Consider the following 25379-nt stretch of genomic DNA (forward strand, 5'->3'; position numbering starts at 1 on the left):
TGGGGCTGTTAAACGTTCAAATGACTGCTCTAGGAGGGAGGTCGTGGAATTTCTTTCGCAAAGCCATTGCAGTCTCTTTGTGGCGGAATGGAGTCTCATACCTCTCTTAAATAAAATCAGACTCCTTAAGATGGGTAGTCAAGGGGAGTTAAGGGAGGCGGGAAGATATTATTAGGCCTTTAGCCCCAGATCATTTCCTAGTGCTGAACTCTGCCTTGAATCCTCCCCTTCTGCCTGCTCAAGAGGTTCAGGCCTTGATTTTATTCAATTAGTTTGCAGGACATCATTGTAGACACTCTCGTGTCAAGGTGGAGGCAGTTTGTACTAAATAATGGCTCATTATTACAACCATCAAAAACAATTTCCGATACCCCTGTGTGTGACAGGCATTCTACAGAGCAACAGTCTGCTTGCCCAGTGCTTCTTACTTAGAAAAGGGAATAGGCCATTCATTTAAAAAAAAAAAAAAAAAAAAGACCTCATTCAGGGAATACAGAGGAGAATCAGGTTTATTGATTTATTTGTCCACTGACTTGTTCAGAAAGTGATTTTTCTTCCTAAAGTGAAAATTAAATCGGCCTCACTCAGCATTAACATTGACATTCAGTGCTTATATGAATAACACTGATAATGTTGCTGCTTTCTTGCAAAAAAAAAAAAAATGTGATGAACTTACTTTAAAATAACGTTTTTGGGAGGCACCTGGGTGACTCAGGTGTCCGACTTCAGCTCAGGTCATGGTCTCACGATCTGTAGGTTTGAGCCCTGCATCGGGCTCTGTGCCAACAGTTCAGAGCCTGGAGCCTGCTTCCGATTCTGTGTCTCCCTCTCTCTCCCCGTCTCCCGCTCACCCTCTGTCTCTCTCTCTCTCTCTCTCTCTCTCTCTCTCTCTCTCTCTCTCTCTCAAAAATAAAAAAATATAACGTTTGGGAAACTTTTCTTTTTTCAGGCATGTAGAGTGATTTGCGAAACAGGAGACTGTCGACAACAAGAATACAGGGATGGGTCTGGAAATTGCGTTCTCTGCAAGCAATGTGGGCCAGGCATGGAGCTGTCTAAGGTAGGTATCGGGTGCATGGAGAAGGGGTAGATCTGTGTTTTTAAAACACATTCTTTCTGGCTAGATTCTTTTAGTTAATTACTAGTGAAGATTTGACACCATGAGATAATTCTTGGATCATTAGGTTACTTTTTTTAATTTTTTGGGGGGGGGGGTGCGTCTGGTGGCTCAGTGGGTTAATCATCTGACTTCAGCTCAGGTTATGATCTCATGGCTCCTGAGATCAAGCCCCGCATTGGGCTCTGTGCTGATGGCTCAGAGCCTGGAGGCTGCTTCGGATTCTGTGTCTCCTCCTCTCTCTGCCCCTCCCTGGCTCACACTCTGTCTCTCTCTCTCTCAAAAATAAATAAACATTTACTTTTATTTTTAGTTTATTTATTTTGAGAAAGAGCTGATGAACAGGGGAGGGACAAAGAGAAAGAGGGAGAGAGAGAATCCCAAGGAGGCTCCGTGATGTCAGCACAGAGCCCGACTCGGGGCTCAGTCTCACAAATCGTGAGATCATGACCTGAGCCGAAATCCAGAGTCAGATGCTTACCTGACTGAGCCACCCAGGCGCCCGTCCCTAGGTTACTTTAGCCAAAGACTGCACAACTCTCTTTCCAATACCTTTGATTCATATGTCTTACTGAGATAAAGGAAGTAGGTTCCAATAATTAGAATTTAATACATGTTTTATGTAATTTGTGTTATCGTATTTCGTTGAAAGAATAGAATGATTAAGGTGTATTTGCATTAATTAAAAAGAATCGATGTTTACTAAAGATTTAAAAAGAAAGGAGTGATAAGAGAAAATGCTAGTGATACCTTCTCTTCCTGGACCTTCTTTTTCTTAAAATGAATATTCCCATTGCTGGTCCAAAAGTAGCACCTACAGTAACCACGTCCCATGGTAGCAGTTACTTTCCAAACCAGGGTTTTTCACATTCTTTTGACAACGTGCATGATTGTTAGTCTCCCCATGTTGGGTGTATGTTATTCCCAAGATCGTTTTAAATATATTCACCTTGACCACTGTGTGTTAAGAAGCATATTTCAGAATCGTGGATATTCTCACTGCCTTCCTCTTTTATGGGCATGTTTGGAGCTAAACATCCATTTGCTTTATTTTCTGACCTTTTGAAGATGTTACTAGTTGTGGACAATTGGTATCTCATTTTGTTCTAAATCCTCAGTCTTCCTCGCAGAAAAGGAACAAAAGGTTTTTCTTTTTACTTAGAGTGACGTTCCAAAGAGCAGTCCTTTTCCCCTACAGACTGCCCTCCTTTAGTGTGGAGTCTTGTCACGCATAGAGTTTTGACCAGTGATCTACAACCAGCAGGAAACAAAGTGTCATGCGTTCCCCAACTGATTCCCGGTGGATGGCTTTCCTCTGCTTGTTGTGTTAAGTGAGTGGTGCCTTTTAGTACCCAGGGGCTTTTACATTTGGATTGAAGCTGGCCGACCTTCGGATCCTGTGTTATGTTGACTGTAGCATTTCCACCGCTGGTATTTTTCAGTCCCTGTTGATTGTAGTAAGGTGCATTTTCAGGTGGGTTTTGTTGTGTTGGGCGGACAGGGGTTCTTTGGAGCCAACTGAAGGTCTGGGATCAGTGTGTAACGTAGTTTACAAATGCAGACAGTGCCCGAGAGGAAAATAGGTGATGAAGTTGCTACCCCTCAGAGGTTCCTCTTTTCCCAAATCTCTGGGCAAATCTGAGTGAAATGTCACAGATGCTGAGAGACGTATAAGACATTTTCGAGAGGCTGCTTCCTTTCCTTCATCCTTTGAATTTAGAAAATATAACCTCCAAGTAATTTCTGGGCAATCAGACCAGACGATGAAGGTTCTATGAGTTCTGAATTTTTTTTTTATTTAGTATTAAAAAAAAAACTTTTTAAATGTTTATTTATTTTGAGATAGAGAGAGTGTGTGCGAGCATGAATGGGGGAGGGGCAGAGAGAGAAGACAGAATCCGAAGCAGGCTCCAGGCTCTGAGCGGTCAGCACGGAGCCCGACGTGAGGCTTGAACTCATGAACCGTGAGATCATGACCCGAGCCGAAGTCGGACGCTTAACCGACTGAGCCACCCAGGCGCCCCTTTAGCATTTTTATCTAAGCTGTTTTATTAAAAATTTTTATTTAAAAACACCTAACTTTCTAATTGAAAAAATAGGATGAAGGTCCTATCAACTCTGATTTTTTTTTTTTTTAATAATCCATCTACTGAGATGATCTGGTGGTAGTTTTTCTATTTCGTAATTTTTCATGGATTTCCAGAGGAAATGTTTTTCTCTAGGTAGTAATTTCCCCCAAGTGTTGAAATAGGCGTTCAACCCTCTGACACTGGAATCAACCAAAGGGAAGCCATCTGAATAGTTCTGCCTTTATTACTTAGTGTATTTGTTAATATTTCTGTTTCACTATTTACTATCATTTTCTTCATTTAAAAAAGACCAGGACAAACTGAGTGAGAAAGAATAAAACTAAAGGCAATATGTCACTGAAAACTTAGGGTAAGACCCACGCGGGTGCGCAAATGTTACAAATGTATACGCCATGTCCCTGCACAGCCTGGGGTGTCCACCTTGAGGGTAGGAGTCTGGAGCTGACCTTGGCTTCCACCCCTGCTTAGCTTCTAGCAGGCAGAGTATACCTTTGCTAAAGGAGTGAGCAAGTCAGTCAACCTCAGATAGTTTTGGGGAGAAAAAGTGACACTTAAATCTTGTATTATAAAAGTTAGTGTGTGTGTGTGTGTGTGTGTGTGTGTGTGTGTGTGTGTGTGTTTTAAATTATGTATTTTGCCAAGTGTCTTATCTTGGTTTTAGCTTCTAGTAAATAAAGTTCCCAACTTAGCCTTGCTTATGGCCTAAGGGAGCAAAGGAGTCAAACACGTCATTGGAAGTATATATATTTGTTTCCTAGTTAACTAATCAAGACAAAGAGCTTGAGTTTTTAATAAGCAATCACCTTGGAGCCAGAAGTTTCTAAACTGTCCATTCATGATTTTACAGTTTCTTCTTTCTGGGCTGCCTTGATTAGGTCTTCTGTAATAACATACATCTTTCAGAGGAAATAAAATTAAGTTCTGAGTATATTAAAATCAGATAAATCACTTAAATTAGCAAATATATTCAACAGGTTAGTCATGATGTCCAAGTTTTACATTTCTGGCTAAGAGTAAGCTTTTTTTTAAAAAAATAGTGAAATATTTATAAATAATTGAATTGTTTTTTACTTCTTTCACGAAATGTAAGTTTGGATACCTGTTAATCTGTAATGAGATGACTAAGTTCAGTAGTCCTTAGCTTTTTAACTGAGGGTTAAAATTTTGGTTACCTGTGGTGCTTGAAATTTTGAATGCCCAATAAACAGTAAATATTTTAAAGTGAGTTATTAAAAAGTAGGAAAGCTGAATCAAATTACTGATAATCACAACTAAAGTTTTCTTTACATTAAGGGTAAAAAAAAAAAAGTGCATTTTCACCAGACAGGAAAGCTTTCAAATAACTATTATTCTAACATTATTAAGTTAATTGTTTTGCTGTAGTAAACATAACTTAAACTTGATGTCCATTTTCTAATATCATTTGTCTCTACCCAAAATACCAAAAGACTGGGTCATGAGGTTCTTCAAGTTATAAACGTGTTTATGTCTTAAACCTGAAGCCTGGAAATACTCTGGGTAAGCAGGTAGAGTTAATATTTCCATCTGTGGCTTTATTACTCCTAATGATTATTTTCTTTGGAATGCATTCAATTCTGGTTTGTTTTTTGTTTTCCTCAAGATGCCTGGGCTGACTTTCCCATTGTCAGGTCTCTGCCATTTAAAACATGTAGTTGGGGGGCGCCTGGGTGGCGCAGTCGGTTAAGCGTCCGACTTCAGGTCACGATCTCACGGTCCGTGAGTTCGAGCCCCGCGTCAGGCTCTGGGCTGATGGCTCAGAGCCTGGAGCCTGTTTCCGATTCTGTGTCTCCCTCTCTCTGCCCCTCCCCCGTTCATGCTCTGTCTCTCTCTGTCCCAAAAATAAATAAATGTTGAAAAAAAAAAATTTAAAACATGTAGTTGGGTTTGGGGGAAGTTACCGGAATAGCATTCCTGGAGACAGTATGCTTTTTGGTACACCTGTCATGTGTGGTCAGTGGTTCCTCTGACCTCTTTTCACTTCCTTTCAATTATTAGATAGTAAGAAGTCTGCACAGAAGCTCCAGGCTCAATAATAACTATCGTTGCTTGTTTAGATTGAGACCCTTCCCTTTGCTACCCACTTTTTTTTAAGTTTATATATTTTGAGGGGGGGATGGGGGGGGAGAGAGAGGGAGAGAGAGAGAGAGAGAGAGAGAGAGAGAGAGAGAGAGAGAATGAGAATCCCAAGCAGGCTCCATGCAGAGCCCAACGTGGGGCTGAAACTCACAAACCACGAGATCATGACCTGAACTGAAACCAGATGCCCCCAATTAGCCACTTTTTAAATGATTACCTAGTTTAACCTTTCACCCAGGATACTTTGGGTTATGTGCATGAAAAGGATTTCTTGTAACAAATATGCACTGCCTCTCAAATATGCTTTTAGTTGTTATTCTGCAATACATATCATGCAACCAATAGGTATTAGCTAGTGTTTATTATAATGAGCCAGGTTCTATGTGATATTTATATATTAACTACTGGAGTCCTTTTAACATATGTCTTAAATAGGGGGTATAACGCCTCCTGTCTTATAGATGAGGAAACAGACACAGAGATGGTTAGTGGATCAGTCCATTGTCACCGTCAGTAAGTGATGTGCTGGGAGAAGGCGGTGGGGCCACATGGGAGTGATGGTCTTTTTCTCATTTTGAATAATGCTCGAGTACGGTGCTACGGTCGAATTCGCTGCGATGACGGAATGGTCTGTGTCTCCACTGGCCAACACGGGGGTTACTAGCCGCTTGAAATGTATTCATGAACACCTGAAAGGTGGCTTGTGTCACCGGAAGCACTGGGTTTTACATTTTATTGCGTTGTAATTGATTCAATTTGAGTTTTGCCACACGCAGTTGTGGCTGTCGTATTAGACACTGCAGCTCTAGAGTGGTGAACGTTCCTCCCAAAATTCTGGTCCAGGACCGACTTCTAAAACAAAGGGATCTCCAAATCATGTTGACCTCATGCTTGTGCATTCCAGGAGCTGCCTTCCTGGTCAGCCTTCTTCCTCCCCTTCCTCGTCTGAGCAGCCCCGGGCCCGGCCACCGCTCTCCAAACACCCACCTGCTTCTGCTTCTGTTTGGTCCGGCCACATGGGCGTCCTGGGTACGGCTCTTCACACCGGGTGGTGCCCTCTGTGTCCCCCTCTTGTGCCTTCTGAGCTGTCTTCCGGCCTTAGCTCTTTTGGTTTCCAGTTCTTTCCCTGAAAGCCCCAAGCATCCTGGCTACTCAGTCATGCAGGCTCGCGGGTCGTCTTTCTGTGTCTTTGGAAAAGTGTAGCACAGGCCATGGAGCCGAGCGGGGTCGGCTTTGAGGACGCTCGCCCATGGAACCATAGTCGCTTCCTCTTCCGTGACGGGGCTTAGGTTTCAAAAGTGTATGAGGAAGAGAATTGATAATGCCTTCTTCCTACTTCTGAGGCAAAAAAATACAGACTGTTGTTTTCATAGCTCCATAAGCGGTACATGCTGGACGTTTGGAGCCACGAATGCGCACAGGAGAGCTACACGGCTGGCCTTGCGGCTCACGAAAATAAGCAGCTTGGCGATACGTGGGAGAGGATGACTTTTGTTTCCCCCGAGTGACCACATTGGCCTTTTACTTCTTACCGTCTAGAATCTGCGCGGCCACAGCCCCTCCTCCTCAGCGAGTATTATTGCCAACAATGTGCTTTTAACATGATCGCCTCCCAGCAGTAAACCAGGAAACTAGTTTTTGCATGAACCACTTGAAATAGTCTTCAAGCTTCTGGCACGGTTTTCAAAGGAAGCTTTTCTAACCAATTATTGGGAGGACTTTTGCTAATGTGAAAAAATGAATTCTCGTAAACAACAACACACTTGGCTCCCCACGGGTGCGTGCCCGGCTTCCGATTTTTGAAGACATCTACTTTTTGGAAAGCTGTTTTCGTCCCCATGAAGAAAGTCACACATGCACACAAAAAAAAATTAAAGTAATTTGCAAGCATGAAAAAGATTCATTTCTGCCATTTAATTACAGTGTTGCTCACTTTATTTCTGTTTAATTATACCTAATCGAGCCCAGCGGTGTTTGGCAGATATTAGCAAGCTCTAGCTTGTAATTTTTCTTTAAAAAACTCAGTTACAGATTTTCATAAACTGGAAGTTGGTGGAGGTGGGGGGGGGGGCGGGAACTGTCTTTGGTGTTGTTTTATTAAAGGAAATTAAAAAGCTGATTTCTAAATACCAGGCACATAAATCTAATTTGTCATATCCATTTGCATGCGCTAGACTTTCTCTACGAATAACTTCTTCTCGGTCCAGATTTGAGCTTTTAAAGTTCAAAGAACCAAAGTTAATAACTTACTGGCTTGCTTTCCAAGTGAATAGTGCTTTCGACCCGAGGCCCCCCGAATGTGCTTCCTGGCCAGTCGATGGTCTGTGAGCGTCTCCCCTCTGTCTGGGGAGCTGCTCCTGGAGCGTGTAGGTGGGATCCACTTGTGTTTTTGCTAAGTGCTGAATTTGCAGAGGGCGAAGAGAGAGAAGGGGATTTGAGGACTGTTTACTCTGAGTCGTTTTGCCACTGGAAAGCCACCAAATGTGGCTTAAAAATATTGGGCAGGGTGTCAGAGCTCCCGCTGCCGCCAGCTTGGGTGGAAATGGCCCAGCTGGACGCAGCCCTTCTCCTGCCTTGGAACCAAGATAAGGAAGCCGCTCACACACACACACACACATCCCACGCCGCCCACCTGCACCAGCCCACACGGTCTACGTGGCCTTACCACGTGGGACACTGCCGTGGCCTCTGTAGGCTAGCGCTGCCTACAATAAAGCAATAATGATACTACTAATGAAACAACAACAACTTAGGAAATGGTGCCTTCAACCATACTCGTTCATCCATTGTTTGGTCAGCAAACATTGCTGTGTTACTCACCGGCCTGGTATGCGTTGTTAAAGAAGAAGGTATTCCATGGCACTTTTTAAGGATGGCAAGGCAGGCTTTAGGGATGGAGGGGGACGGCCACAGTGGGATTTTACAGTGGAGGGGGGAGCCAGGGGGCTCCGTCCCCATGCAGCATGAGCTCACGGGAATGGATCGCCAAGGAGCAAGGGGCAGCGGGTAGAAGATCGCTGAGGGGAAGCAGCCGGGGGCAGGGGGGGCCTGGCCAACGCAAATGTAACAACTCTCTGCTGGAGATGATAAGCCAGGGTGACCGAGCTTCAAACGGAGGAGGAGGAACGTGAGCAGATGTTAAGGGTGGGTGGTTCTGGTGCAGCTGACGGAGCAGAGCATTTGCTAAGGCTGGATTTTGTAAGGAGGTACACAGATGGGCCCAGAGGAAGGTCAAGGATCCTGGCTGAAGTTTGGTCAGGCGAAGAAGCTTCATAAGTACCATGTACTCTGAGAGGCTCTGGGGAGAGAGTGGTGGAGGGAGGCGTCAGATACTGGGGATTGTTCTCTTACTGTAGAATTTGGGGAAATAGGTAGGACTCCTATAGCTGTGCTTTATTTATTTGTTTGTTTATTTATTTGCAATGTTTTTTTTTAATGGGTTATTCTTCACGTGTATATTTTCCCACCTCCAAGCTCATTAATAAAAAAGGTTCCCCAGGGACTCCGGGACATCGTAAGTATTTCTCCAAAGGTACCAAGTCGTAATTTCAAAACTAAAGACTCTAGGATTATGTTAAAGGCTAAACGCATTTCTACCACTGATATGAATGGCCAGACCGCGCACCATAAAAATAAAAGTCGTATCTCTAATGCGGACACCCAGGCTGATGACTAACGCCCCCACTCCCGTCCCGGTCCCCTCCCACGTATCCTCCCTCACCAAACACACATGTGGTCCTTCCAAGGAAATGGTGAGAGGGAGGGCTCTAGTTGTGACCTGGGAAGTTTCAGAGAACCACAGCAGGACAGAGGGGAAAGCCATAAAAACAGACTTCGCTCAGGAACTATCGCAATAGGGAAAGAGAGGCCTCAGTATGGAACTGGGCTCAATTCCAAATACAACATGAACAAGAGGGGATTTTAGCCAAGGGGCCAGGTGGGGGGCAGTGGACGGAAAATTCCTAAGAGGAAACATCAGGGGAAAGGGGATTGTGGCTAAAGCAGACCTAACGGGATTCTTGCTGAAGGCAGGCCAGGGTGGCCAGAGGGTGGAGGGGCAGGAAGCAATTTGACCAGGTGTGGAGGGTGAGCAGATAGGAGGGTAGGGGATTCTGGCTAACCAGGCACAGGAGCCTCAGACAACGGGCTCTTGAGCACAAGGCCCGAGGTTGGGGCCTAACTGGGAAGGCAGCTCCCAGGAGCCCGTGAAGGCTGCTCAGAAAGCTCAGCGGGGCCCCAGTCAGCACGGCCAGCTTACTCTCTTTTCTGAGGACTCTGTGTTTTCCCTCACCACAAACCCATTCCTACCATTTCTTTTCTCCCCAGCGGCAGTATACTAGCCTGCTGGGGAAAACCGCACGCCTAGGGGAGTTGCCCCCTTTCTACCCAAAAGTAATGGAGGGAAGGCCCAAAAGATGGCATGCTGTTGTCATCCGCGGCAGAGTTAGGCCACTGACCAGGGCCCGCGTACTTCAGCGGACGCCCACGGCTGCCCCCTCCGTCCTGGCACTTGGGGTGCAGGGTGAGTGGGCTCCAGCGGAATGGATTCAGCTGTAGCCGCACCATGGCGGGCTCTCCATAGGCAGACGCGGAGAGCTCTCCGAGACGCACCGAGGGGGGGAGACTGAAAAACTAGCTGCGGAAGAGCGTGTTAAAACACACGCACGCGGGGGCGCCTGGGTGGCTCGGTCGGTTAAGCGGCCGACTTCGGCTCAGGTCATGATCTCACGGTTCATGGGTTCGAGCCCCGCGTCGGGCTCTGTGCTGACAGCTCAGAGCCTGGAGCCTGTTTCGGATTCTGTGTCTCCCTGTCTCTGTGACCCTCCCCCGTTCATGCTGTATCTCTCTCTGTCTCAAAAATAAATAAACATTAAAAAAAAAAAATTAAAAAAACGCGCGCACGCGGAAGACATTGGGATGTTTCCGGGAGGTTCTCCCAAAAGCTGGTGGCAGTGTTTGCCTGTGTGGAGGGAACGGGACGTGAGACCAGGGATGGGAAGGAAGGTGCACTGTTTGATTTTTTTTTTTTAATACAAATCTTGTGTGCGGTGGAAGTTTTTCAGCATAAAAAGGGATGAAAAGACAGCAGAAACAGTCACTGGCCCTAGGGGAGTGGACACAGGGTTACAAAGGCACAGTCTCAGTGCTCTCTCAGCAGTGTTACTCTGGGTGGGAGGCTGGGGGGCCATTCTCTACGCCGGTTGGCCTTTTTCCTTTTTCTCTCGCTGGTTATTTATTGAACTTAATGGGAAAGGTTTCAAGGCATTTTAACCACCTACTTTTACTGAATGAAGTAAAAACATCAAAGTAGACATTTATATTGGGGGGTAATTTAATGTTTATATGCTGTTTACTTTATAGCCTGGATTTCAAATAATTGCAGGGTCTCTGTGTTTATGGTGCTTTAGAAATAAGACAATTAGCTCTAAAAGCGATTGCTGCCATGGACACCATGCTATCACTTAATTCCTGGGAAATATCTTCTCTGAATTTCTGGTTAATTCAAGATTTCTGGGTTTTTTGTTTTTTGGGTTTTTTTTAGTATAATTTATTGTCAAGTTAGCTAATGTACAGAGTATACAGTGTGCTCTTGGCTTTGGAAGTAGCTTCCCATGATTCATTGCTTCCATCCAACACCCAGTGCTCATCCCAACAAGTGCCCTCTTCAATGCCCGTCACCCATTTTCCCCGCCCCCCCATCAACCCTCACATTGTTCTCTGTATTTCAGTCTCTTATGGGTTTGCCTCCCTCTCTGTTTGAAACTGCTTTTCCCCTTCCCTTCCCCCATGGTCTTCTGTTAAGTTTCTCAAATTCCTCTCAAATACAGAACGATCGCTTCATAAGTTTCTTAGACCATCATGAAGTGCAAGCATGTTTTAAAAGTTTAAAAATAATATTAGGTCGGTGTTTTAATGTTGTCTTTCAAAAAATGACAAATACTTTAGAGAAAATATATTTTAAACTGAATTCCTTCAAATAATCAATCTCTGTATAAAGGTTCCTAGGAGACCATATGGTTCACTGTACCTGTTCAGTACATTTAGGTATTATTTTGTGATCAACCTCTCACCTAAATCTACTCCAAAATTACTATTGTTGCCAGTAAAACATGTAAAATCTAAGCAGAACTAGTAAATTAATATCCAGACAATGAAGGCAAAATCATGATGCATTAGGAGCCTGGCTTTGTTGTTTTTTTCTATATGTAATTTGGTCCAATATAGAATGGACTAGAAAGGAGCACCTGGCTGGCTCAGTCCCTGGGGCATGCGACTCTTGATGTTGGGTTCATCAGTTCAAGCCCCACACTGCGTAGAGATTACTTAAAAAATAAAATCTTGGGGTGCCTGGATGTCTCAGTAGGTTGAGCGGCCGACTTCGGCTCAGGTCACATTCTCGCGGTCTGTGAGTTCGAGCCCCGCGTTGGGCTCTGTGCCAACAGCTCAGAGCCTGGAGCCTGCTTGGGATTCCGCGTCTCCCTCTCTCTCTGCCCCTCCCCCATTCATGTTCTGTGTCTGTCTCAGAAATAAATAAGCATTAAAATTTTTTTTAAATAAAATCTTTAGAGTGGACCAAAAAAAAAGCTCCACAAAATCCTCATTCTATGAAGTATAACAACATGTAAATGACACACAATGGTATATGGCAGAAATACGGGGGTCAAAACCGTTCCCGTGTACCATTGTAAACTCTGGAATCCAGTCAGGACTCAAAAGTATTTGTTGTTTTTCAAAAGAGATGAGACCCGTCAAAACACCTACTTGTAGTTCTTTCAAGTTGGCGTCCACTTGGCTATCTGTCTAGTTCGTTTCTCAGGATGGAAGAGGAAGTGAACTGCTGGAGGCAGAGATACTGAGCAGGAGCAAGAATGATAGTTCACTGCCCGGCGGGGGAATTAAAACCGCAAACTGCCCACCCAGCGCACGCACTTGACCCAAGCAGGTGCGGCTAAATTGTATTCCACGTACCGTTGTTAAAAGACGGATAATTCCGTTTTAGACCTATTTTATTCAACGAAAATAATTTAGGTGGAAAGCGGTCTTTCTGGTAACCCGGCAAAACACTGGAGCCTGAAGGTCCCCAGTGGGGCTTTATCATACTTAAATCGGAACAGTTGGTTTGTTGGGCCGTAGAGAATCTAAAAGGGTATCATTTATCTGGTGAGCGCTCACCCTGTGCTCGATTTATAATTTACAGCTTGTCTATGTTTTTTTCCCTTTTATTCCTCAAAACAGCCCTGGAGGGCAGGCGAGTACTGACCCCCTCTCGCAGATGTAGCGACTGAGGGTCAGAGTTCCCCAAATAGCTTAGCTGATGAGTGGCAGCGTTGGCCTTCAAGCTCATGTGTCTTTGGCTCCATTGTCAGACACGCTTTTTCTTCCATATCAGCCTCGCTGGAAAAACGGCGTTTCACGTATTCCCAGCTGAGACACCTTCTTGTCTTTCTCATTTCTCTTTCCCTTTGTTTTGCCTCTTCTGCCCTCTTCCTTTTTCCTTTCTTTCTTTGTTGGGTTGTAACTTGTATATGAGACCCTTCCAGTCCCAGCCGCCTGGATCCAAGTGTGATTTTGAAACTTGGCTCTTGCGTGAACCTTTGACGTGGAGGTGCCGAACCTGTGGACAGCGAGGTCCCCACGCCCCTGCCCAAATGTCACACCTGCCACCCTTTGATCCCAGAAGATTGTGACAGGGCGGCTCCCATCTACACTGAAAGAGAGCCTTGGGATGCACTCGGCTCTCTCGGCAACTAACGTACTCGGCAAAAACCCACTTCTGCCCCCGTGCAGAAGCACAGCGCCCACGTACAAAGCACCAAAACCAGCAGGGACCTCCCTGCAAAGACCTAGTGTACCCCCCAAGAAATTCTTTTTGAATACGTATCTTTGTTGTTTTCCCGGTTGCCAGAGTCATAGATGCGTTTTGCCAAAGAGTAAATTATCAGAGAATTATGAAAATTCAAAACACCTCATAATTTCACTATCCCCCTCCCCCCGCCCAAAGATAATCTCTAGTGAATCCATTCTTCAAGTCAGATTGTTTTTTTCCTTCTGTCTGTGCCTTGGTTTAGGACACAAGGGATTAAGAAGGTTGTTGACCTTCTGCTTTCTTGGTCCCCTACCCTTTGTTGTGCATGTTCAGGGCTCACATGTGAAAGGCGAGCTGAGTAACTGAAATGAGGAAGGAACGTACTGCTCCTCTAAGACGTGAACGAGTTTATTAGCCAAAAATATTCTGAATATTTTATTCAGTAGCTTATTGAGTACAGGGACACTACCCTTTGTGTTCGTTTTGATTTCGTTTTTGACCGATAAATACCGCTTAGCTGACTGTGCATGTAACTACAGATCAAGGATTTTAGGCATGTAAGTTTTATAGGCAAATGGGCATTTTGAATGAGCGGGGATTTGCATTCTGCATCCAGAGTTTACAGGGGAGGGGGCCAAGAGATATTGGTGAGGCTCTTCTCTTCTGCTGCATTGAGCTGTGTTTGTGGGCTTGCTCGGTATGCTCTCCAGACGGAGAGAGAACGTACCCGACAGATCCCACAGTGTCGTGGTGTGGAATCTGATTCCGGAATTCAACTGGGTAGGTTCAAATCCTGCTTCTAACATTAGCTATGTCACCTGGGTTCAGGTACATACCTTCTGGGAAGCTCCCTACCCCCATTCATGAAATGGGAATAATGATGGTGGTTCCCTCATCGGGAAGAAGTACGAATTCATGAGATAATGTGCAGAGTAACCCAATCGATGTTATTGATTATTATTAACCAACTCAATGTCACTGAGTATAATAATTACACTAATTATTAATGCTTTTGTAAGAGACGGACACGTACTTCTCATTCTGTGTTATAACTTATTTTTAAAGCGACCGTGAACACGTGTCTACACCATTCTTCGTGTTGTTGCATCGTATTTGCATTACACGGCAGGCTATGATTTATTTGGTTCTGGACCTTGTGGAAATGAACCATGTGTGCTGCTCATCCTTGGACCTTTGGTGTCACACAGTTGAATCCAAACAAGAATTCCATATTCTTCTAAGAAATAGGAACCTTCCTACTATCACACAACCATAAACGGCTGAACATTTCAAGGTGCCCTCTTCTGGGTAGACCTTCCAGATCGTCAGCTTAGGAAATTTCTTACCTGGTTAGCCTCGGTTTGAAAATATCACTGTTGTTGTATGGAAACCAGTTTGACAATAAATTTCATAGTAAAAAATAAATAAATAAATGTATAAAAGTGGAAAAAAAAAAAACTATCACCGTTGCTATCAGAGTCCGTATTTCCTGCCCTGATAAGTGAGTAAGCGTCTGAGTTTTTCTCTGACTTCAGTTTCTGAACATGCACATGACTGGCTTAATTGGAGAAGAAGAAAGGGCTATAATTCTGCCATAAACTGGCCATAATGCAGCAGCGGGGGGTCCCGGAGGACCTTTCTTATGCAAATGCTCGTGGCTTCTTGAATAAAGTGGATGACTAAGAATACTTAATGCAGTAAGAGAGATGATTAGCAGCGGGAGACACATTTGAACTTGCCGGAAGAGCTGCCTTTGTGTCCAGGAAAACCCACTCCGTAGTTATTAGACCAGCTCTTCCTTTTATCCCCGCCGTCTTTTTCGTCTTTTCCGTCTTTTTCACGCTTGTGACGTCTGAATAGCGTTCTGGTACTTGTGAATCCCTGCAGGAATGTGGCTTTGGCTACGGGGAGGATGCCCGGTGCCTGACCTGCCGGCCGCACCGGTTCAAGGAGGACTGGGGCTTTCAGAAATGCAAGCCGTGCCTGGAGTGCGCGGTGGTGAACCGCTTCCAGAAGGCCAACTGCTCTGTCACCAGCGACGCCGTCTGCGGGGACTGCTTGCCAGGGTAGGTTGCACGATTTCTTTGCCTCGTAATTATTGGCTTAAGTTTTTTAAGGCTTTTTTTAATGTTTGTTTATTTTTGAGAGAGAGAGAGAGTGCAAGCACAAACAGGAGAGGTGCAGAGAGGAGGTGGGGGGGGAGGGGACAGAGGATCCCAAACGGGCTCTGAGCTGTCAGCACAGAGCCCGACGCAGGGCTCGAACTCACGAACCATGAGATCATGCCCTGAGCGGAAGTCAGACGCTTACCCCGACTGAGCCACCCAGGCCTCCCTGGATTATTTTTAAGCGGGCTTTTCCCTTGTTCCCTCCCAAGTGTGAACCCACACCGATGGGAAGCGGAACACATTTGTCGCATGGTCGTGACTCCATCCTTGCCCACTGTGCACTGTGGCAGGCGCTGGTTATAAACAAAGTGAATAAGCACACTAACAAAGGATTAGCGTCGCGAGACCCTAAAGCGTTCCCTATAAATCGATGAAAAAGAAAATGTGGACAAGTGGACAAACGAGCGGACGGGCAGTTCACAAAAGAGGAAACACGTGTGGCCTGTGATCAGATGGCGATGCTCATCCTCGTTCGTGATCAGAGAGATGCGAATCACAGGTGTTCGCTCATTTCCGCGGGTTTTTGTGAAGCGGCTTTGGGGGAAGCGAGGCGTTGCTGAGGTACAGAGGCCGAGCGCCCTACCCGCGTGAAGCTCGTGTCCTAATAAGGGATTTAGAAAGGGCCAAACAGTAAATAACACAGAAGTGAGTTCTGTTGTAGGAGAGGAACCTGGAGCGGGTGAGGCGAACCAGCCGTGCCCGGGGTGGGTGATCAGGGCAGGGGGCTGTGAGCAAGACTCAGAGCAGCTGTGTTGGGGAGGGGCACTGCTGCGGACACGGGATGCGGAGACAGGCCCTGTCGTGGACATGACCCTGGAGTTCGGGCCCCCGAGGAGTCTAGGCTCGAGGTCGCTGCAGAGGCGCGGCTCTCGCTGGACGTAGCGAGAGCACGCCACAGGTCACCGAAAGGCACCGTGGCTCTTGCTGAGGTCAGAGGGGAAGACAGACCTGTGGGCCTGAAGGGCAGAAACGGGGTAGGAAAGAGCCTTACGGGCTACGTGTGATGCTACGCGATGATTCAGCATCTGAACCGGTGCAAATTGTAATTGTGTAACACCGGAAACACGGGCAGTGGAAGGATAACCAGCTCGTGGCCTCCACCCAAATGAAAATCTTTTGTGCTCCAAAGGACATCATCAAGAAAACGAAAAGACAACCCGCAGAATTAGAGAAACTATTTGTAAATCATATAGGTGACTAGGGACTGTCTCATCTAGAATACGTAAAGAACTCTTACAACTCACTCATGAAAAGACCAATAACCCAATTAAAATATGGGTGAAGGATCTGAATAGACATTTCTCCAAAGAAGACATTCAGGCAGCCAGTAAGCACATGAAAAGATGCTCAGTGTCAGGGAAATGCAAATTAAAGCCACATACTTCAAGCCCACTAGAATGGCTGCGACCAAAAAGACAATGACAATGTTGGTGAGAAGAAACCGGAACGGTCATCCACACCCGTCCTTTCTCGATAGAGACAGAAATTCAATTAGTGGTTTCCTGGGGCTGGTGGCTGGGGAGCATGGGGAGGAGTGAGGGGTGACCACTCAAGGGTACAGGCTTTCTTTTTTTGGTGTGATGAAAATGTCTAACACCGGTCATTCCAATGGTTGCATGCCTCTGTGAGGACACTCAAGACCATTTAATTGTGTACTTCACGTGGGTGGATTATAAGCTATGTGAATCAGGTATCAGTAAATCTGCCATTAAAAAAAAAAGGAATGGTCTATAATCTCAGACGATGCTGATACCTATGAATATCATCAGCCGGAGTTCTGACCTTGTGCAAATCTGATTGAGGAACACAAACCCAACGTCTGACGCGTCTCCGTTGTTCCTCTTCTACGAGTCTGATAAAAGCACGTGGGTGCCCTTCATCTTTGGGGCAGGGAGAAGAGGTCCTGAGGAGATTCAGGGGGCAGCGGGAGTGCGGTAAAGCACAGGACCCAGGGTCTCGGTTTTTACAAAGAAGGAGCCCACAGGGATATGCCGTAGAGTCTGAGACAGGACGCACTCTCCCCAGGACCTCCCACCAGAAGTGCTTCCTCATGCTTAACCTCATTCGTTGTCACCTGAACCCGCTGGCTTAGCTTCTGTAATGTTTGCTCGTTTTTTAAGTAAATGCTTAGATGTGGGAAAGTCAGATACAAGGGAGTAGACATTTGAATGATGTTTCATAGTTTATTTATATGATTAGTTTAAAATTACATCCTTTCTAAGCCAGCATGAATGTATGAGGCAGGCAATAATTATATAGTGACTTTAACCCAGGCTTTCCAGAGTGTTTTAAAGTGCTCACCCAGGTTGACTCTATTTGTGTGAAGAAGGTAAACAGTTGGAACCCGTTTTATAGATAGGAAAACTGAGGCAGAAAGAAAATAAGCAAATGGCATATTGCTCTCAGAAAAATGATGCCGGGGCGCCTGGGTGGCTCAGTCGGTTGAGCGTCCGACTTTGGCTCAGGTCATGATCTCACTGTTCCCGGGTTTGAGCCCTGCATCGGGCTCTGGGCTGACAGCTCAGAGCCTGGAGCCTGCTTTGGATTCTGTGTCTCCCTCTCTCTCTGCCCCTCCCCCACTCACACTCTATCTCTTTCAAAAATAAACATTAAAAAAAAATGTTTTTAAGAAAAGGAATAAAAAGCAATAATTTTAAGAAAAAAAAAGAGTCCTCTGCTGTCCTAAGGCTCAGCCCCAGTAGGACAGCAGCTGCCTTTTCCCCACAAGCAGTAGGGCGTGGAAATAGTGTGTCCCCTGTGCCTCGGTGTGAGTGATTGGAGCCTCAGTGCCCTTGTTCCCAAATGTGTCCAACGACTTCAGGCCAGTTCCTTAATTTCTCTGACACCTGTTCTTCTCACCTGTACGTTGTCATCTGATAATACCGACCTGCAGCATCGCTGGAAGGATCGAGGATACACTGCATGTAAAGCGCCCAGCAGAGTGCCTGGCCCCTAGTAAGCAGTAAATACATATCTGACATCCTCACCAATTGGTGTTACTAGAAGCCAGTGAAAGCTTTATTTACCTGACTGCTTCTTTTTTGGTTTTTTTGTGAGGTGTTTTTAGAGTGTGGCCAGTGGGCCTGCAGCCACCTTCTCTGTCTCCCGTGTTCCCATCCCTTCTCTGCCAAGGGGACATGGGCCCCCGCCTGGAAGGATAACCCAGCCCCTACCAGTTCTTTGCTGCTTCTCGTGACGACGATAGCTGACGTTTATTGAGCATTTATGATGAGTTGAGCACTGTGTGCAGGTTAGCTTATTTAATCATCAAAACCACTCCGTAAACCAGGGATTAATATCAAACCCCCTTTACCAAGGGAAGATTGATCCTTGGAGGGGATAAATGACACGCCCAAGGTCACCCCGCTTGTCATGCTGCTGCTGAGCCCCTATGCCTAACCACATGTCTGGTGTCACAGGGAGCCCTCCCCTGGAGCCTCTGTGACTGAGGCTAACCATGCGGCCTGCCACAGCCCTTCTGTGCCCCAGCCCCAGTACACCCTGGTGCCCCGCCAGCCTCCTTGCTCCTGGAAGCTGCCTGAATTGCCTTGGTGGGCTCTCTCATCTTCACATGGGGCCCCCCTTGCCCATTCTCAGAGTATGGGCAGAGTATCCAGCGTGAGATCACTAAGCACCGCACTGTTCTTGGCCCTGACCCTGATGGTTCATCTCCTCGTAGGTATTTGTTCGCTTTCAAGGGGCCCTTGCTGTCAGTTGCTAAGGAACATAAACAGTAGGCTGTCCGTCGGTATGAAGCTGGGTGCCGGTGAGAGAATGGGAGAGAACAGAGTGGTCATCCAGTACGTAGAACATCCACTGCAGAACGTTTGACCGTGGCCTGACTGTAATACACAGGACATGGTGACTGCCTTCCGGGCTGTATTGAGCGAGCTCAGCATAAAACGAGAGCTGGACTGTGGTGTGTCTTTTTCCCTGCAGAAATGCTTTCATTGATTGAACAGTTGACGGTTTACAACCAGGTTTTCTTAAAATGGCCCTTTTCAAACATGGCGTTCGTCAGGCAAACTGGTGTTATTTGGATTGAGTTCAATTAAAAATTCTTTTCGAATTCAGTGTTGGAGAAAGTTTTGGGTCTAAAAGATGCATTTACTGTGATTAGGTAAAATCCAGCATGATTTCCTTTTTCTGTGTGCATTAGCCATGTGAACGCCCAGCGTAAAATTCGAAGTTCCCCTATGGATCCCAGTTTAGCCAAACACCTGTATATGTCCTGATCCCTTTTATTTCATTTTATTTTTCAAGTTTTTTATATGTTTTTAATTTATTTTTGAGACAGAGACAGAGCATGAGCAGGGGAGGGGCAGAGAGAGAGGGAGACACAGAATCCGAAGCAGGCTCCAGGCTCTGAGCCATCAGCCCAGAGCCCGACGCGGGGCTTGAACTCACGGACCGCGAGATCGTGACCTGAGCCGAAGTCGGACGCTCAACCGACTGAGCCACCCAGGCGCCCCTCATTTTATTTTTTAAAATTTGTGTCCTTTCTCACTTGGTCAGAAAGCAGAGTTACCAGTGTTTCTGTGTCCCCAAAACCATGGCAGTCTAAGCAAGAGAAGGTAAAATATTTTTTAAAGATTGATACGTTTCTTTATCCACTTAATACTTTCAGTTACATATTTTTTAAAGATTTTTATTTATTTTTTTTTAATTTTTTTTTCAACGTTTATTTATTTATTTGGGACAGAGAGAGACAGAGCATGAACGGGGGAGGGGCAGAGAGAGAGGGAGACACAGAATCGGAAACAGGCTCCAGGCTCTGAGCCATCAGCCCAGAGCCTGACGCGGGGCTCGAACTCCCGGACCGTGAGATCGTGACCTGGCTGAAGTCGGACGCTTAACCGACTGCGCCACCCAGGTGCCCCAAAGATTTTTATTTTTATTAAATGCTTATTTATTTTGAGAGACAGAGAGAGGAAGAGAGAGAATCCCAAGCAGGCTTCACGCTGTCAGCACAGAACCCACGTCGGGGCTCAGACTTACAAACCATGAGATCATGACCTCAGCCGAAATCAAGAGTCGGACGCTCAACTGACTGAGCCACCCAGGTGCCCCTTCAGTTACATAGGAAAACTCTAATTTCTATACCTTCATCTTCAAATTGGAGGATAATTTTGAGGCAACTTTTCTAACAATTAAAAGCACAATGTCTGTGATGGCGAGTACATAACTGGTAGTTTAGTAACTACTCGTTTTTAGAATTCTGAATTAATCGCACTTTGTACTAAACAGAAAAAAAGGAGAGTCGGTGGATGGTTTTAAACATTTTGTTACACTTTTTTTTAGTTGAAAAGTTAAATTAGAATTAAAAATTAAGTTTAAAAAATCTTAGATTCTGCCATTACGCCATTGGAATAAAGAAGCTGGCAGGGCAGATTCTGAATGCTTTGCTGTAATCTCCGTGCAGCTGCGGATAGGTGCTGTGGGTCACGTCCAAGCATCATCTGTCCGTGGGTGCAGCGGTTACATACGTGGGAGCCTCATGAATTGGTGTGTCCACTCCACCTCATTTCTAGTCAGCTTTTCAAGCTATTTCTGCTTAGTGTTTAATGGTCATTTAAACATGATGTGATTGGGGTGCCTGGGTGGCTCAGTCTGTTGAGCATCCAATTTTGGCTCATGTCACGATCTCACAGTTCATGAGTTCGAGCCCCACGTCGGGCTCTGTGCCGACAGCTCGGAGCCTGGAGCCTGCTTCGGATTCTGTCTCCCTCTCTCTCTGCCCCTCCCCTGCTCACGGTCTGTGTCTCTCCCTCTCAAAAATAAATAAACGTTAAAAAATTAAAAAAAAAAAACATGGTGTGATTTGCTCACCTTCTAGTTTCGTCTCCATAATGGCCCTCAAACTCATAACATATTTTCATCAGTATATTTTGGCAAATATATGTGGTTCATTTGTTAGGGAAAGCTCAGACCTCAAAAGCGTTTTGTCACGAGGAGAGGTCCTTGTTTTAAAAACATTTAATGGCATCTGCATTGGATTCTCCATGCTTTCCATTTCCTTAGTTTTTAAGAAGTTTTAAAATGTGTGTTTCAGTATCAAAATGCGATGCTGAAAATGTTGGGTGTAACATTTTTTTATTTCACTTTCTGTTCTGCTTATTTACAAAAATGAGTTTTCACATGTAAAACTATTTTAGACTGTGTCGATGTTTACTTGTAATTTGGCAGATTTTCTGGCCGAGAGGATAAATAATAGTAGTCTGCATATATTACAATGTTTAGTGAGAAATACATCTGTAATAATGACGTCTTACATTACGCTACGGTTTTTGCCTTACTTCACAAATTTTTATGCATTTTTGGTTGTGAAAAATAACATAAGGTTTATCGTCTTAACCATTTTTAAGTGTATAGGTTACTAGTGTTAAGTACATTTACGTTGTTTGGAACAGATCTCTAGAACATTTTCATCTTCCCAAACTGAAACTCTATACCCAGTAAACAACAACCTATCCCCCTTTCCTGCTCCCTTCGGCCCCTGGTAATCACTGTTTATATGAATTTGATTACATACCTAATCTGAGTGGAATCATGTAGTCTTTCTCCTTTTGTGACTGGTTTGTTTCACTTAACATAACGTCCTTAAGATTCATCCGTGTTCTAGGAGGGACTGGGACAGGATTTCCTTCCTTTCATGCTTTTTTTTTTTTTTTTTAAATTAGAGCAGGTCTGTTCTTTTTAAAAAAAATTTTTTTTAAGTTTATTCATTTGTTTTGAAAGAGATGGAGACAGCATGAGTGGGGGCAGGGCAGAGAGAGAGAGAGGGAGGGACAGAATCCCACACGTGCTGCCAGCACAGAGCCTGATGTGGGGCTGGAACTCACGAAACCGTGAGATCAGATCGTGACCTCAGCCGAAACCAAGAGCCAGATGCTTAACTGACTGAGCCGCCCAGGCACCCCCAGGATTTCCTTCCTTTTCAAGGCTGGATAATATTCCATTATATGGCTATGCCTCATTTTGTTTACCCCTCCATTTGCCCCGTGGATATTTGGACCTGCACCTTTTGGCTGTTGTGAATAGTGATGCTAGGAATAAGGGTGCAAATATCTCATCTACACCCTGCCTTCCGTTCTCTTGGAATCAACCCAGTAGTGGAATTGCTGGATCATATGGCCGTTGTGTTTTTCGTGTTTTGAGGAACCTCCTTCCCGATCTCCGTAGCACCATCTCACTTTCCCACCAACAGTGCACAGCGCTTCCAATTCCCCTCCGAAGCCTCCCCACACTCGATGGTTTCTGTGTTGCTTTGGTTTGCTTTTCAGTAGCCGTCCTGATGGGTGTGAAGTGATACTTCATTGTGGTTTTGAAGTGCATTTTCCTGATGAGGAGTGATGTTGGCTGTCGGCCGTCTTTTCATGTGCTTATTGGCCATTTGTATACCATCTCTGCAGAAATGTCTCTTCAAGTCCTTTGCCCATCTTTTAATCAGGTTATTTGATTTTTGTTGTTGAGTGAATATCCTAGACATCAACTCCTTACCAAATACAGGATTTGCAAAGATTTTCTCCCCTAGTGCAGGTTCATTTTTCACTCCGTTGATTGTCGATTGTATCCTTGTTTTTTTTTTAATCCTGTAAAAGAAGATTATTATTTTATTATCATTTAAAACTTTTTTTTTGATGTGACCTACTTGGTTTTAACCAGTTTATTGAGGTATAATTGACAATTAAAAAGCTGTACGTATTTAATGTATACAACTTGATGAGTTTGGGGATAAGTATACATTGATTGTGTCCTTTGATGCAGAAAATTTCACGCAGCCCAGGGTATCAGTTTTTGCTTTTGTTGCCTATTTCACATATGCCTTTTGATTGCATTTTGACGTCACATGCAAGAAATCATTGCCAAATTCAAAGTCATGAAGTTTTTCTCCTGTTTTCTTTTAGGAGTTTTATAGTTTTGGGTCTTATGTTTAGGTTTTTAATTCATTTTGAATTAGTTTTTGTATAGGGTGTTAGACAAGGTTCCAACTTTTGCATGTGGATATCCAGTTTTCCCAGCACCATTTGTTGAAGACCTGTCTCCGTTTAGGTGGCCTTGGTACTCTTGCTGAAGATCATTTGACCCTATATGTGAGAGTTTATTTCTGGGCTGTCTTGTTCCATTGGTCTACGTGTCTTGTCTTTGTACCAGTATTGATTATTGTAGCTGTAATTGGCTATTGTACTGTATTGTATGTGGTACGCTGTGTTGTGTATTGCACTCTATTGATTATTATAGCTTTGTAATATGTTTCAATATCAGGAAGTGTTACTCCTCCACCTTTGTTCTTTGACTATTGCTTTGTGCATCACAAAATAGATTTTTTAATTAAAACCAGGTGGGAAGTCACCATATTACAATATGGACATATTTTCATAGTCAAATGAAAATGGAAGGTTAGGCAAACACTGAATGTACCTTAGCATTTGAGGTAATTTACCTGCTTTTAAAGAAAAATTTTGCAGGGGCGCCTGGGTGGCTCAGTCGGTTGAGCGTCGGACTTCAGCTCAGGTCACGATCTCGCGGTCCATGAGTTCGAGCCCCGCGTCAGGCTCTGTGCTGACAGCTCAGAGCCTGGAGCCTATTTCAGATTCTATGTCTCCCTCTCTCCCTGACCCTCCCCCGTTCATGCTCTGTCTGTCTCTGTCTCAAAAATAAATAAATGTTAAAAAAAAATTTTTTTAAGAAAAATTTTGCTTCAACCATAAATCATACAGATTTGCTACTACAATATCCAATTTCATAAAATAATTTCATCTGTCTTGCTCTTTATAAACTTGATCTGTAAATTGATTCTCCAAATCACTATTTTGTCATAGAAAAAAATATATTTTGAAATACATTTACAAGTAATCACTGTTTTCTTAAAATTTTCAAATGTTTATTTGTTTTTTGAGAGAAAGAGACAGAGTGTGAGCGAGGGAGGGGCAGAGAGAGAGGGACACAGAATCCGAAGCCGGCTCCAGGCTCCGGGCTGTTGGCACAGAGCTGGACGCAGGGCTCGAACTCACGGAGTGTGAGATCATGACCCGAGCCGAAGTTGGCTGCTTAACCGACTGAGCCACCCAGGCGCCCCTAAATAATCACTGTTAATATTTGGCATATAATATGCTTCCACATTTTTTCAGTGCAAATACATGTATGTAAATTATTTTAGCTGCTTTGGTAAAAAAAAAAATCTAAAAGGATCTATACCAGAGTGTGTGTTCGTACAAAATAGAATTATGTTATTCGCCTTTCTTTTTTTCACCTACTGATATTTCATGAGTTAAAAAAAATATGTATACTAGATCTACGTCGTATTCCACTGCCTCGGGACTACCGTGGCTAGTCATATCGACTGTTATGTACTGAAAGCGTGCCTAACTGGGTTTTTTCTTTTATAAATAATAACACGATTGTATTGTTGTAAATACCGCGTCACCCACTTGGTTGTTTCTTTAGGAAAAATTTCAAAAAAATGAACCTCCTGGTTAAAGGATATATAAACTATTTTATTGGGTTCTGATGGCGTATCGCTAAACTGCCCTTCTACAAGTGGCCTTTATGATGCCACTGGCATCCAGACATGTGCTATTTTGTCTGTACTCACTAGTGTTCTGAGTAAAAATGGTACATTTTCACTGCAGTGTGCATTTACTTGATTAGTTTCACAGGGTCTAACATTTCAATGTTAAATTTTTTTAACATTTAATTGCATCATGCTTTTTAGTTTTCACTGAAAGTTTTAAATTATGAAATGTTCTTCTTTTTGGGAGTTAATGTTCTTTGCCTGTTTCTATTACAGACTGAAATTACAGACAATGCTATGATTAGGACTATTTTTCAGGGTTATTTTGCCCATTAACTATGTTGATGGTGCTTTATTTCTTTTTGCTCTTCAGCAGTATTTTGTGTGTGTGTGTGTGTGTGTGTGTGTGTGTGTGTGTGTGCGCGCGCGCGCGCGCGTTTGTGTATGTGTGTGTGGTAAAAGCTGTTATCTCTTCCATTCCAGCTCCTGGGTTTCTTGTCATGCCTACAAAAATAACCCCGTATGAAAGTTGCATAAGTATCTCCCTACATTTTTCCATTGCATTTATGGTTTGCTTGGCTCTTTA

General features: G+C 44.4%; 1 protein-coding gene across 8 annotated transcripts in view; it reads left to right on the forward strand.

Annotated features, from left to right (window-relative positions):
• Positions 1-25379, forward strand: part of TNFRSF19 (TNF receptor superfamily member 19) — a 93588-nt gene that overhangs the window by 21339 nt on the left and 46870 nt on the right. For 7 of the 8 annotated variants that reach the window (XM_019819279.3, XM_019819241.3, XM_023249934.2 and 4 more), the window contains exons 3-4: positions 950-1060; positions 14999-15177. In XM_019819279.3, coding sequence (XP_019674838.2) covers positions 950-1060; positions 14999-15177 — 290 coding nt within the window. The remainder of the gene's footprint in view (positions 1-949; positions 1061-14998; positions 15178-25379) is intronic. The other variant, XM_019819307.2, reaches the window with a different exon arrangement.

The sequence above is a fragment of the Felis catus genome, chromosome A1 (assembly GCF_018350175.1).
Source record: "Felis catus isolate Fca126 chromosome A1, F.catus_Fca126_mat1.0, whole genome shotgun sequence".
In the NCBI taxonomy this organism is placed as follows: domain Eukaryota; kingdom Metazoa; phylum Chordata; class Mammalia; order Carnivora; family Felidae; genus Felis; species Felis catus.